Genomic DNA, 13,503 nt, shown 5'->3' with positions numbered 1-13,503 from the left:
AGATAAAGAGAGCATAGCAAGTTAGTAAGAAATCATTGTTAGACACCTAAAGCAAAACAGCCAGGACAGAAGGCGTTTAGCTGACATTAAAAGCAGAGCCAGTACTTTAATTATAATATATCTTTTTTTCTGCTTTGCAAAATGAAAGGAGTGTTAGAGACCATCAGCAATTTTTCTACACGAAAAGATGATAATTCTGAGAGCACAAAAGTTATATCTTCAAATTTGTCATTTCTAACACAAAACCAACATGGAAGACTGATTTAGATATTTATCTCCTTTAATTAGTTTGTGTTTATATATATATAAATGGAATGTAATAAAACATTCCAAAAGAGACAACTTAACACAATGACACCAAGATTCAATATAAGCTAATCTGTATTGCAGTTATTTCCCTTTAAAAATTACCATATATAGTCATAGAACAATCCAGTAAAAATTGTTAGTTAATATTTCAAAGCACCTTTACCAGCAACAATAAGATGCTTACCTGCATATCAGTGAAGTTAGGTGCTGACTGAGTTCTCTGAAGTATTTCCAAATTTTGCAGGAGTTTGCTAAGTTCCACAAGGTTTGACTGGCAGTGTGCAAGGTCTAATAAAAATCAGAAATAAAATTATATGAGAACTAGTCAGGAAGTTGTGGTGATGGCAAGAAAAGTGATTCCATCCACATGATGGCAAATAGGATTAGATAGATCTGTATTTATATAATGACAACGGTAAATAAGAGACTCATCTCTGTTTTAGAACCATAAAACCATCAATAATTTATTAGATGATTTCTTACAAATTAACAGCTCCTAGTGTAGAGAGCCACTGAAATCTGAGTCTCTATGGATGTGCTCACTCTGTCCGCTTGGGGGGCTCTGACACCGAGCACACCCAAGAGAACTGCAGCTATATATTACACAACTTTATTTTTAGGACTGTATTCGGTCCACCTGCTCCTGAAGCAGTTTATAAAGTGGCTGCCTAGAATTTGGGTGTAAAGTCAAGTCCATGAACAGAGAAAATACAAAGTCAAATAAACATATTTATCTATAATTTAGTTCACTAACAATGAATGATTTCATTAAAATCTACTGGACACATCATGTTAAACAAAACCAAAAATTCTTAAAGCGTTCCCTGGCCCAGCGATAACAGCATTTCTTGGGCATGCAACTTTATCTGAATTAATGTTTAGAATGAACAAATGACTGATTAAAAAATATTTTGTCTGTATTTGAAAAAAGAAAATTTTCAAACAAACTCACCCTTTGCATGTTAAATTAAATAGTCAAGAAAATTAAGATATCAGTATTACTCAATTACTAAATATTGATATTTAGAACATGACTCTCAGTTATGTGATGACTTTTGCATGTGTATTGTTTATGAAGAGACTGCATATTTATAAATCTGCAATATTATAGAGTGGTTATTATTTTGTGGTCAGTTGGTAAAAATTTTATGTATATAATTTCTGTTTATCATTAAATCTCAAAAATCTGAATTGCTCAATGATGACACTGGCAGCAAAATAGCACTCTTAAATATGGCTAGTGGTTAGTTGGGTAAATATCATAGATACTTATACTTGGGGATTTTTGACATTTTTGATGGGTATGAACTAAGAGGGTAACTACTATAAGGAGGTCTATGTAGGTCAGAGGCAGTGCGCTCCTTGGAGAGTGGGCAACAATTCACAATAGGTCCCTCCTCTTAGCAGCCTCAGTGGGGAACCTGGTGGGTTGTTAATGTGCAGCTTGCTGTTTGGCCAACTAACTCCTGGCCATCAATGGTCTTTAAGTTTCTTAGACAAGGAGCAACCCAGGGAAGTGGGAGGAAGAGAGTGCTGAAGAGGCCAGTGCCCTTCCACCCCCATCCATCTTCAGAGGAGGCAGCACCCTTGCACTTCCACATCCTCCCCCTACAAATCAATGAGATACCCCCTCACACCTGTGAGGATGACCCACATCAAAAAGGCCAGAAATGACATGTATCCACCCAGTGAAAGCTAAAACACTAAATCAAAGGTATATAAGCACTCCTATGTTACTGCAGCGCTATTTACAGGAGCCAAGTTATAGAAATAACCTAAGTACTTAAAGACAGATGAGCAGATCAGAAAGATGTGGTGTATATACACGATGGACTACATCTCAGCTTTTAAAAAAAAAAAAAAAGGATGAAATCTTGCTGGAGGGCACTGTGCTATGCAACATGAGTCAGAAGGAGAAAGACAAATACTGGAGATGGTGTCACTTACATGTAGAATATAGAGAAAGAAAACAAAGGGTCAGATAAAACCAAACCAACAATAAGCCCTAGAAATCTGACTGTAGAACTGAGGCTTCCAGAAGGCTAGGGGGCAAAGGAAAGTAGAATGGGAGGGGGCACAATGGATCATGATGGAGGACTACAGGTGCTTTGGTAGTGCGGTAACTTACAACCTAAGGGTTTGGTCCTATATCACTAAATCATACACAGTGTTGCTGCAGTAAAAAAAAATAAATAAATAAATAAGAGAAAAGTGTTTCAGAAAGGTATGACATACAGAAGATAAAAGGGCAGAAACAAGGGAGAAAATAGTGCAAAGAAGGAAGGAAGGGGTTCGAGGGAAGAAGAAAATGGAGAAAACCAGAAAGGTTGCTATATTTTAATTTGCCTTTTAAAGAACTAAATCACAAGTTAAACAGCTACTTGGGACATTAGTTGACATTATCTATCCACTAAGTATTCTACACAGTAAATATGTCACTCATATTTCTTAATAACTGTGACTGTTCTACACAAAGTATTATAAAGGTAGCATGGAAATCTGGAATTGGGGCTTAAAACCATCAAGATACCATCCACCATTTTTTTCCTTAACAAAATTTTGGGAAAGAGCTTCATTAGAAAAAGGACTCAAAACAGTCAGGAGACCAATTCACTTCACTTTTCTTAGTTTCAATTTCCTCACCTGGTGATAGTAATATTTACTTCTTACTTTCCTAATTAGGCTACAAACTGAGATCGTAGATGAGGAAGGTCTATGAAAACCAGAAATGGTCTTCACAGAGTACTAACTGGCTATTTCTAATCATATTCCTACAACAAGAACATCATTCCTTGTCATTTTTTTCATTTAAAATATGGAAAAAATGGAATCGTTGGCAGGATTCCACAGGTTGCCTAATTGCCTGGCTATTTGTAAGGATTATAAAGACTTGCCTAAGATAATAAAAAATACCTCTAGTAAAGGGAATTTCCAGAATTCCATTAAATATTAAATCTAATTATAGACTGGGTGGAGAAGGAAAAAGTATGCTAAGAAGGGACTATTGAGATCTCCTTTAATAGTGAAAAATTAAACACTAAATACATACCAGTTTACTTATTTTCTCATCATGCTCTACCTTGTTCCAAAAAGAAACATGTTATCCAAATATGGTATGGTTTTATTAGTATACTCAACAGTTACTCATTGTTTCATTTAGGTACCATAGAGAGAGAAGACAGTATGTACCTAGCAGTTCCAAACACAGGAATACAGTAATCAGTTCATGGCATTTTCTGCTAGGTTTTAAAAGAATGTACACAGTCAACAAGCTGTATTTTAAACTATTATGGACCCCTCTGTTATGATGAGGTGTGCTGGCATGTGAAGATGGCTTATAGAATACTACCAATACTATGGTGGAAAAATGCTCTCCAAGAGGCAAGCAGTTCCTTTACATACTTGAGAAGATCTGAACTGATGTAAGCCCCCAGCTATAGTTAAAACTGTAAGTCAAGTAGGAGTTCAATAAGATATTACATAATGAACTTTTGAAATACAGCCAGCCTCAATATTGAGGACTCTCTATGAAATTATTACAACTCTCCAAAAAAAAAGGTGCTTTGGAAATGTAGGAGGGAAGAATTACTAAGTTTTGAGGTCATCAGAGCAAATGTAAAAAGTGGAGTGGAGTCTTGTGGGACTGGAGGAACAATTGAAAGGATTAAGGAAAATAAAAGAATAAAAGACGGAGAAGTGAAGAGCCCTGCAGGTTGGGAAGAACACCTATGCAAAGACAGGGAGGTGGGAATATGCAAATATGATCAGGAGATAGTTAATAAGTTTCATTGGATTTTTGGAAGGCAAGGTTGAAAGCGTGGGTAGGGGCAGAAAGCTAAAAGTTGCATGTTATATGCTAACCTAAGTAGTTTAGACTAAAGCCCCGAGTCCATGGAGAACCACTGGAAGAGACTTTTGCATTAAAGCTATTTTAAGAAATATCAGTCTTGAGGGAACTTTATGTAGTGGACAAAAATATTGGGCTTGGGGTATTCAAACATGAATTGGCTGGAGTCCCAACCTCTCTACTAGGGCAATTGCGTAATCCTGGGCAAATTCCTTAACTTCCACGAATTGTACTTCACCCTTCATCTGCAAAGCTGGAATAGTAGCAATACATACATCTTACAGCTGAGTGCAACAGAATAATGTCTGTCAAGGGGCTGCAAACATGTTCAAGAATTGTAATTACCCAGGAGACTTTGAGAGAAATGGAGCATTAGAGTAAGAGATGAAGGGTGAGAAAACCAGTCTGGAGCTGTGACCAGTGCAATGATGGGGCAAAAAGTGGGCCTGAAATGGGAAAACAAGGAAGGGAATTCAAGAAGAATGGTAGTGAGAGAGGGGAAGGGGGAAAGTTTTCAAAGTAATCCCAGAACCCAGTCTCATCTAGACGAATAGAGTGGGAGGACCAAAGATAACCAAGGTTTCGGACAGAAACAGAAGTTCAGGAGCTGGAACCATTTCCACAGAAGAGACAATTTGGTCTCAGAGAAGCTGAGAGGGGGCTGAGACACAGTTCATACAAGGAAAGGGCCAAAAGCAGGTGAGGCAGTGGGAATGCAGCACAAGCCCGCCATGGAACTTTGAGGTTTAAAGAGTTTTCAGTCTTTTTGAGAGGAATACGAATATTTTCGCTGGAGTCAGCCCACTTAATTCTGTATCTTGTTGTGTGATCCTGGTCAAAATGAACTAACTTCTCTGTGCCAAAGTATTACCATCTGTAAAATGGAGTTGAGAGGATTGCTAGGTTTCCCTATCTTAAAAAATATGGTTCATAATTTCTACTTGGTACTGTTTGGTGAAGATTTATATAAAACTATATATGCAAAGCGCATTAGCTCAGTGCCTGGCCCATAATGCATACCCAATAAACTGTAACTATTATTATTGCAGCAGGGAGCATAAGACTGAATCTTGAACATCCACAGCCAAAGTTGGCCAGAGGAGAACATCAGAGGCACAGGAGGTACAGCAGAGAAAAGGGGAACCTTCAGGGGGCCTCAGGGAGGAGGCTCATTGGAAAAGGTCCTGCAGAGCAGGTCAGGGGCGAGCCCTGAGAACAGAGCAAAACTCAGATGCCCTCCTGCTACCAAGAAAGTTAAAAATCAAATTACAGGGTAGAAGCTGGAGTAGATTCCCCAGAGAGCAGGAGAATGAAGTAGACAGACCCTAGTTATCTCCAAGAGATAAAACAATTATGCACTAAGTCCCAAAGCAAACTGGAAAAGCAGGATGGAGGATACGTAGAGCAGACAGGTTGAGGAAGAGGAGGATCCCCCTCAGCTGGATTGAGAGCACAGGGAATGGGCCACAGAGTGCTGTGAAGCACAGGGGGAGACAAAGGCACTGCCCTACTGGCCTGGGAAGGGCGGGGGGTGAAATGGGGGGGCTTCTCGGCATCCAGGTCAATGGCAACTCATTTTTTCAGACAAATGGATTTTGTCCCAGTGGATGGTCCTAATCTTTTCAGCAATGTAGGCAGCAGTTTAAATGCCATGAGGTGTGTATGAATGAGGAAGATGAAGTACAGGTTGAAATGGCTTGAACTGCTGCTGACGTGTACCTGCTGTGTTCTAGGAAAGGGAGGTTTGGCTTCTTCACCTGAAGTTAATATACTCAAATTAATTAGCTGTATGTTTTGCAAATACATGCAACAGAACTGTTTTAATGGTATATCAGCCAAACATGTATTACGAATATTGCATCCCTTTTAAAATCGTATTTTCATGCAAAGATTGAGTTTGCAATACGTAAAGAGCTAATAAAAATGCTGCACACTTTGAGTTCACACACATGTAGTGCAAAAAATATATATATATATTTATTAGGGGGAGAGTGTTAGGAAGATTATCAAACTAATTTTTCCAAGTGGGGACATAAAAATTGAACATTTATTTTTATCACAATTTTATTTTTAATGAAAAAAAATTAGATTCAACATCAACCTAAAGTAATTTTAAAAATTAATTAACTTAGCCTTGTGAAATACTTTCTATGTTATCTGTGTCGTTCTCATTTTTGAAGGTCAAATGAAAACCATTTCATTGGATAGAAACAGTCTGTGGGTCAAGTTTGGATCAATGTGCTCGGGCTAATTAAAAGGCAGGAGAAAGTTTATGTAGATTAAGAGGCTCAGAAATGGCCGAGTGAGGGAACCATGTATCACTTCTAAATATTCAACAGCTGATCCACAGTGGAAGACCACTATCAGGGAACTGTCTGTAGGATGCCATATAGTGGAATTTTGCTGTTTATTGCCAGTTTGTCAAGAAATAGACTTTGCTCCATGGACAAGACAGAACAGCACAACAGCAGCTGTGCAAGTGTCCTCGCAGAGTCAAGGAGCATGACAGAGTGTGCTGTCCTCAGGGTCCAGGACCCTGCAAGGCCAGAAGGGAACTGGTAATAAAATGAGGTGAGAAGGTGAAGCCGGTGGAAGTCAGGGTAAGGGCAAAACCAAAAATTTCACTAAACACAAAGGTGCAGAAGAACTGACAGCTAAGAACCCCGAGTCATTGGAAGGAGAAGGATCTGGAGTCTAAAAGGAAGAAAAAGAGAAGGTGGAAGTAGTCTAGGGGATGGTGGGGTGAAAGTACAGCACCCACAAATCACCACATGTTTCTGGGTTGTTTGCTTTCACTTATTCTGCTGGCCCATGCGGGGCCAGAACTCACCTTCTGCACACCTGTCCATTTCTTCTGAGTCCTGCAGCCAGGCTGCCACTTTGCTCTGGCCAGTGGTACATGTGGCAGGGAGGCTGCTGCTGCAGGGTAACGGGGACTGCCATGGGAAGCTGTTCTGTTGCACCTACGAGAAACAAAAAGTGACGGAGGGCCTGGTTACACTAAGCAGACACAACCTGTTTCTGTGATTTAAAAAATACCATTAGTCTCAATGTGACACTGAAGAAGAGAAGAAGAAAGGTTGCTCCACATGTGGAAGAAATATCTTGGCTACATGTGCTATGTGCTTAGGGGAAGTCAAAATTCATAAACAATACCAACAATCTCATTCAGCTGTTGTCTCTAGTAGACAATGAAGGGGATGTATAAGACAGAACATCTCAGAATATTCTATCTTATACTCTCAGGGACCTATCAACTCAAATTCCCAGTCTGTTACAATCCGTAAGTTGCATTTGATCCCGTGTCCTTACTGCAGCACTCTTACCTCGTGAGTGAAGGCCTTTCCTTTCCAACTGCATCCTTATGATCAGCTCAAGGTCTCACCATCAACTTGTGACGCCTAAATACATCACGCACCAGAAACAACCTTGTGATGCTTTAAATGCATATTGAAAAGTATAATACATAAAAAGGCAGTCTTGGAAAGTTATTATCAATGGCTCATAGACTTTGCATTAAAGGGACTTTATTGAAATAAAGTTGTATAAAGTGTGTAGGTGCTAAGGTGAGAGCACTTAGAGAAAAAAACACTTAGAGAAAAAGCAGAAACTCATTTCCTCAGAAGCTGAAATGATTTTAGAAGGCTACATTTGATTTTAATATTCAATTACAACTGATTGTATCTCCTTTAAATCACAATGAAATGAACAATGTATACACTTAAAGAACCAGACTTATTTATCATCCACACAGGGCCACAAACCAATTAACATTCAGGAGCCTCATAATTTGATACTTAGAATGCAACCCAAGTGATAGAAACCTCTTTTCCCTCTTCACTGCAGTTTGATAAATGTAATGGAAATCTTTCACTGAGTTAGATCTTAGAGGTATGTTGCGTGTAACTGGAGTGGTAGATCTTTTCTGAAAATCAAAGCTGAAGAGTTTTCTTTATCTAAGATAAACATTGGGGAGGATTTGGTTTTAACTCTCCATTCTCAGGTATCACCCAAGTTATTTAATAAATAACCTGAGGGATGAGAATAATACGTCTTTTACCAACACCCTGTGTCAAAGATATAGGCAGAAGCTAAAAGAACCAAAGCAACAAATATTTACATATTTAAAATATCCTCTTGGATGCATTTTTTGTTTAATTGGTCTAACTCTGGGATTCCTTCTATCCTGCAGTGAAAACAGGCGGCCCAGAGAAACATGGGGACAATCTTGAGCATTTGTGTTGGGTCACACCCTGTTTTTTAACCCCTTGACCTCTTGGTTTGTTCTTTCATTTCAGAACTGTTTAGTATTAGGGTTAACGCAACACCCTGTTCTTAGGAGAAATAAGTCCTGGCAAGGCTACAAGCAGATGAAATAATGTAAGGCTTGAGCCCCTTGTGAAATACAATATAAGACTATTTTATTAGTCTTGCAGTTACTCCATGAGTTTTTTCAATTACTTGCAAAGAAAACTTGAATACACACACACTATACATATATATTATATACATATTGATAAATAAGGAAACACAGAAAAGCAAAATCTTCACTTTCTTGAACCCAACATTTATTAACAAACAACTCTGTTCTCAGTATCAGGTGCCAGGTGGGAGCTGGAGCACCCCTGGGCAGTGCATTGTGGTTATGGTCCAGAAAACTCAATTACTGAATCAAAGGCAGAAACAGCTGTCTCCCTGCCTGTTGTCATAACTCTGATTTCTGAAGGACAACACTCCCAGCTCTTCTGTAACACAGAAAACAAAATCTTAATACAGACCAAAGAATAACTTCAGCCTCCTTCAGTCTGGCACCCAGTATTATGGAATGGACACTGATTTTGGAAACAGAGAGATAAGGATTCAGATCTTGACTCAGCTGTTTAATGGCTATGGAACTTCTGGAAAAACATTTTACAGTCTCTGAGATTTGGCTATAATGAAAGATTAGATGTGAAAGAAAGTTCAACACAGTGCACAACCCTCACAATGGCTGGCTCTTGTCATATTCTCCTGCCCACTTTCAGTGACTTCATGAAAAAATTCACTGGTCTCTTCCAAGGTCATATATCTATTACAGCTCAAGGAAAGAAAACAAGTTCCCAAACCCTGCAGTCTTCTTGTTACCACCCAGGAAGACACTGATTCCTAGATATTGATTATCCATAGGCTCACTCTTCTTCCTTATAATCCAGCAAACTCATATAAAATTAAGATGTAGTCCATTCATAGAAAAGAAAAGTAACTGTTAATTCTCCTGGAGATCCACATTTCTGCCAAATCTATATATATGATTGATTTGCATGCCAAATGTCACTGTTGTCTTCAGAGGATGAGTTTACAAAGCAAATCTCTTTCTCGTTTGTCAAATGAAAGCTAGCCTCATGTCTGCATAATTTCTTAATCAATTTCTGGGCTTATTTTTATATAACAAAGTCATACCTTCCCATCCACCATAGACACATTGGCAGCTGGTGAGGATTCAGCTGTGGAAGTTGAAGGAAATATGTGAAAACTAGCATCTCGTGGGGATCTCACAATTTCATTCTGCCGATACAATCGATGATGGCGCAGTTTGGACACCCATCCATCAAACCAGTCCTGGGATTTCACCTAAAACAGTAAACAAGAGAAGGTAATGGTGAAGCCAATCTCCTGGTTACCAATGGTATAGGTAAGTGATAGTGATCATAGCAGAGAAACTGCTGGAAAGTGACTTCACCTTCAAGTGATAGATGTGCTCTTCTGTGTCAAGGTCTATTCTCCGAGCTTTCTTTTTAATTGACATAACAGAGAGCCCAACATCGATGCTGCCATGGACCTTCCCTTTTTGAATCTGAAATCAAAAGACTAGTAAGTAGGCTGGAAGGATACAGAATTTTATTTGCCTCTGTATTAATGTGAACTTAATGTAACTTTCAACTTATGTACGGAAAATGGAATACTACACACCAAGCAAAAAAGATCAAGGTTCTGAGATTAAGGTGTTTAATCTGGGGAAAGCTGAAGTTGTAGTGACTTCACACCAATTTCAATAAGACTGTTCATCTATTTATTCCTGTATTTGGTATAATATACAATATCAATTATTCATAATTCTAGGTTGTATAGCATACATCCCAAAAAGATACCTTTAGTGGTTTCTAAAAATAAACCATGGTCTATCTTTGAACTATAACCCTTAGAACATCCCGAGTGATAAGCTATAAGACAGCTGCTGAGGCAGAATTAGGCAGCTGGGACCAGAGGGCCCGGAACAACCAGCTCTTGCTTCTGACTGCCCTCTTCTGACCAAGGACATACAGCTAGAAGAGATGAGGACAAAACTGAAACCCAAGCCTCTGTTATTTCCCCTACACCATGATGACAAGGAAGGAATTTTCCAGTTTTGCATGCAAACAACTACTTTTTATATTAAAGAAAAATAATTTGAAATAATTTTATTAAGTTGAGAGACCCAAGATAAAAGGATATATGAAATAGAAATGAAGCTGATAACACAAATTACAAAAGGACATCTATAAAAGAATAAGGGTTGCTTTAAATCACCAAAACAAACAAACAACAAAAAAAGGCACATAAAGCAAAGCTTATTGAGAAATGCAGAGCCAAAAAAGCCTATTTGGGTTTCTCACTAACACAGAAAGGGTAATTCCTCTTAGAATGTCACTTTTAGGTTTAAGTTTCTGTTTTTAACAACATACATAACAAGAGTTAAATTAAATCTTCATGTACCAGTTTGCAATTTTATTCTATCTTGAGCATAAGCATAAAACAAACTTTTCATGGAACAGGGAAGTTTGGTAGTTTATTAAATCCTACAAACATAGACATGTGCAAGGCTGGTAACTATGGCACAAGGCTTACATAATTGTGGGGTTTACTCTACTCACTTCAAGCAGAATTCAAATCAACCTCTGAGACATGTCCTGTGTGTTACTTACATCAAGTGGTGCCTTTGAATACTTTAACATTCCATTATCCAGGACAAAAAAACGCTGCAAGAACAAAACAACTCCCAGTTATTGTCGGTATTTAAGTTATATAAAAGAGTCACAAATGTGGGCCTTTATTGCTTGACTTTTATTAATCAACATTTGATCATTTTAATGTATTTGAATTCAGTGCACCCTGCCACCATCAGTCACACTAGATAGTACGGACATTAGAGTTTAAGTTTCATACTAATCCCCTAGGGTTCTTCTACACACAATCCAAGGGGGATGGAGTCTTTTCACCATGTTTTTTCTCAATAGGGGGTTAAGGATAGGGTAGGGAGAGGGATTTCGGGGTCTGACATTTCTGAATGAACCACACTGGGATGTTTTTGAAACTAAGAAATAAGGATATCCTGGGTTAGGTCACCGCACTTCTGAGAGGCTTGTCTATACGGACTTTTTTTTACTCTAAGGTATACTCCTGCATTACCCTGGATACCACAGAAAATTCCTGAAAATGCTCATATCTATTAACAGAAGCCAGTCTATGAATAATGAATTATTTGGAAAGATTAAGAAGTTGCCTTAGTAATATGCTTACATCTCCACTTAGGAAAAATGCTTGCATTTTACTACTAGTAAAAGATGCTAAAAAATATTTTTGAATTATAATAATTAATAAGTAAAAAAGAGAGATTAAAGTAATACTGGAGAAATTATGGGCAAATTTCATCTTCTCTGAGGTGATCCTAGTTTGGTCTAAACCAATCTAGCCATTTTTACTCCACAAACACTCAGGACCGCTTTCCATGTCAATTTACAAGAAAACAAAGAGTTCTCAGACCTCCTTCAAAGCGCCCTCCTCCAAAGCCCACAGATGCAGAGAGGAAGTCATTCTGTTGCTGTAAAGTGGTGTTGCAGTAAGTTTTTATGTGATCCAGGAACTCTTTGCTGCTGAGATGGCAGGTAGTCAGGCCCAGCGACACTGCACAGAGCTCACAGATGGCTTTGTTACAAAAGCTAACTCTTTTGTTACAGGTTAGAGGGTAAAACAAGCAAGCACCAAAGAAAGAATCTCTACAGTTGAAAAACATTTATTACTCAATTACTCATAATTTGGGCAATCAAATAGGCTGATGGTTGAATAAATGATGGTTTAGAGACCAGGAGGGAAGGCAATGCAAAGGAGAGTCTTCTATTTATGTAGCAAAATGTTCATAGGCATGGGACAGAAAGAGCTGCTACTGAGCCACAGCCAGTTCTGCTGAAACATGGACTGAGAGTGCAAAAGTTAGTGATTCATCTTTGAAAAGCTTTTTTGACCTCTTTGTTCCATTTTTCCATTTCTAGCTGTCAAAGGATTTAATGGGAGTAACCTATAGGATGGTCAGAGATTAGAAAAGCCATTGATTCAAGGAACTGCAAAATGTCAGGGTAAGAACGAAGGCAAAACCTGATTCTAGAAAGGAGTCTGATCAGTTGGCGAAAATTCAAGGAAAAACAGGGAAGAGACTGATTCCTGGAATTGGGATAACACGGATACAGTGGAGACTGATATGGTTTCTGATGAGCAGAGGTACTATTAGTCAGAATCCTCTTTGACCTCATTGTTGTTTTTTTCCACCCTGAGAGGAAAATAGGGTAACATTTCCAACTATTAATTCTTAAGTCTTTCCACTAAAGTGTAAAATATACATATCATCAAGAATATTACAATGGGGCATCCCCTGGTGGCGCAGGGGTTGAGTGCTGGGCTGCGAAGCTGCCCAAAGCCTCTGCAGCGCCGGTTTGATCCCCGGCCGCTGGCGAGGGTCCCACATGGCACAGAAGACCTCTCCTGCTGCCCGCTGCTCCCCTCAGCAGTGTATTTCATCAGTCTGCCTGTTCTGCTCTCTGCTCTGGCTCTGGTGAATTCTCTCACCCTCCCACGCTTCTGACTGTACCCAGTGCTTGTATAAAAAAATAAATAAATCTTTAAAAAAAAAGAAATTTTAAAAAAGAATATTATAATGCATAACCTCCCTACTTTGGGCCAATGGGGAGGCACCACATGGCCATATGAGCCAACAAAGCCATTTGCCCTGAGATGAAACCCATTAGCAGATCTGGCCAGTATATGAACCTGCTCTTCCAGTGATTTCAGAGAAGATGCTGGTAATGGATCAAGGGATTTATATAGAAAGTGGAGGATAACTTTCTCCTCCTTAGCACCACAGGATTCTTGCTACTCAGGTAACTGCAACAATGTAGTTCAAAATATTTTCTCCAAAATTAGAACTGGAAGGTGGAACAAGGATGTGGGGTAGGGTAGAAAGGAATAAGCCATATACTTTACAGGCAGTAAACAAACCAAGACCAGCAATTTCCATCTTTAGTTTGCACTGGTAACAATTCTAGGAATTTACCCCCAAG

At 38.8% G+C, this 13,503-nt stretch overlaps 1 protein-coding gene across 6 annotated transcripts in view; it reads right to left on the bottom strand.

Moving 5' to 3' along the window:
- Positions 1-13,503, bottom strand: part of OSBPL6 (oxysterol binding protein like 6) — a gene marked incomplete at both ends in the record, with an annotated part of 78,564 nt that overhangs the window by 40,455 nt on the left and 24,606 nt on the right. For all 6 annotated transcript variants that reach the window (XM_084228662.1, XM_084228657.1, XM_084228658.1 and 3 more), the window contains 5 exons: positions 494-597; positions 6,987-7,119; positions 9,596-9,766; positions 9,876-9,989; positions 11,098-11,151. In XM_084228662.1, coding sequence (XP_084084788.1) covers positions 494-597; positions 6,987-7,119; positions 9,596-9,766; positions 9,876-9,989; positions 11,098-11,151 — 576 coding nt within the window. The remainder of the gene's footprint in view (positions 1-493; positions 598-6,986; positions 7,120-9,595; positions 9,767-9,875; positions 9,990-11,097; positions 11,152-13,503) is intronic.

Source organism: Talpa europaea (assembly GCF_964194135.1).
Source record: "Talpa europaea genome assembly, chromosome: 1".
NCBI classification, from domain to species: domain Eukaryota; kingdom Metazoa; phylum Chordata; class Mammalia; order Eulipotyphla; family Talpidae; genus Talpa; species Talpa europaea.
The sequence above is the reverse complement of the archived record's forward strand: the minus strand, read 5'-3'. Positions and strand labels throughout refer to the sequence as shown.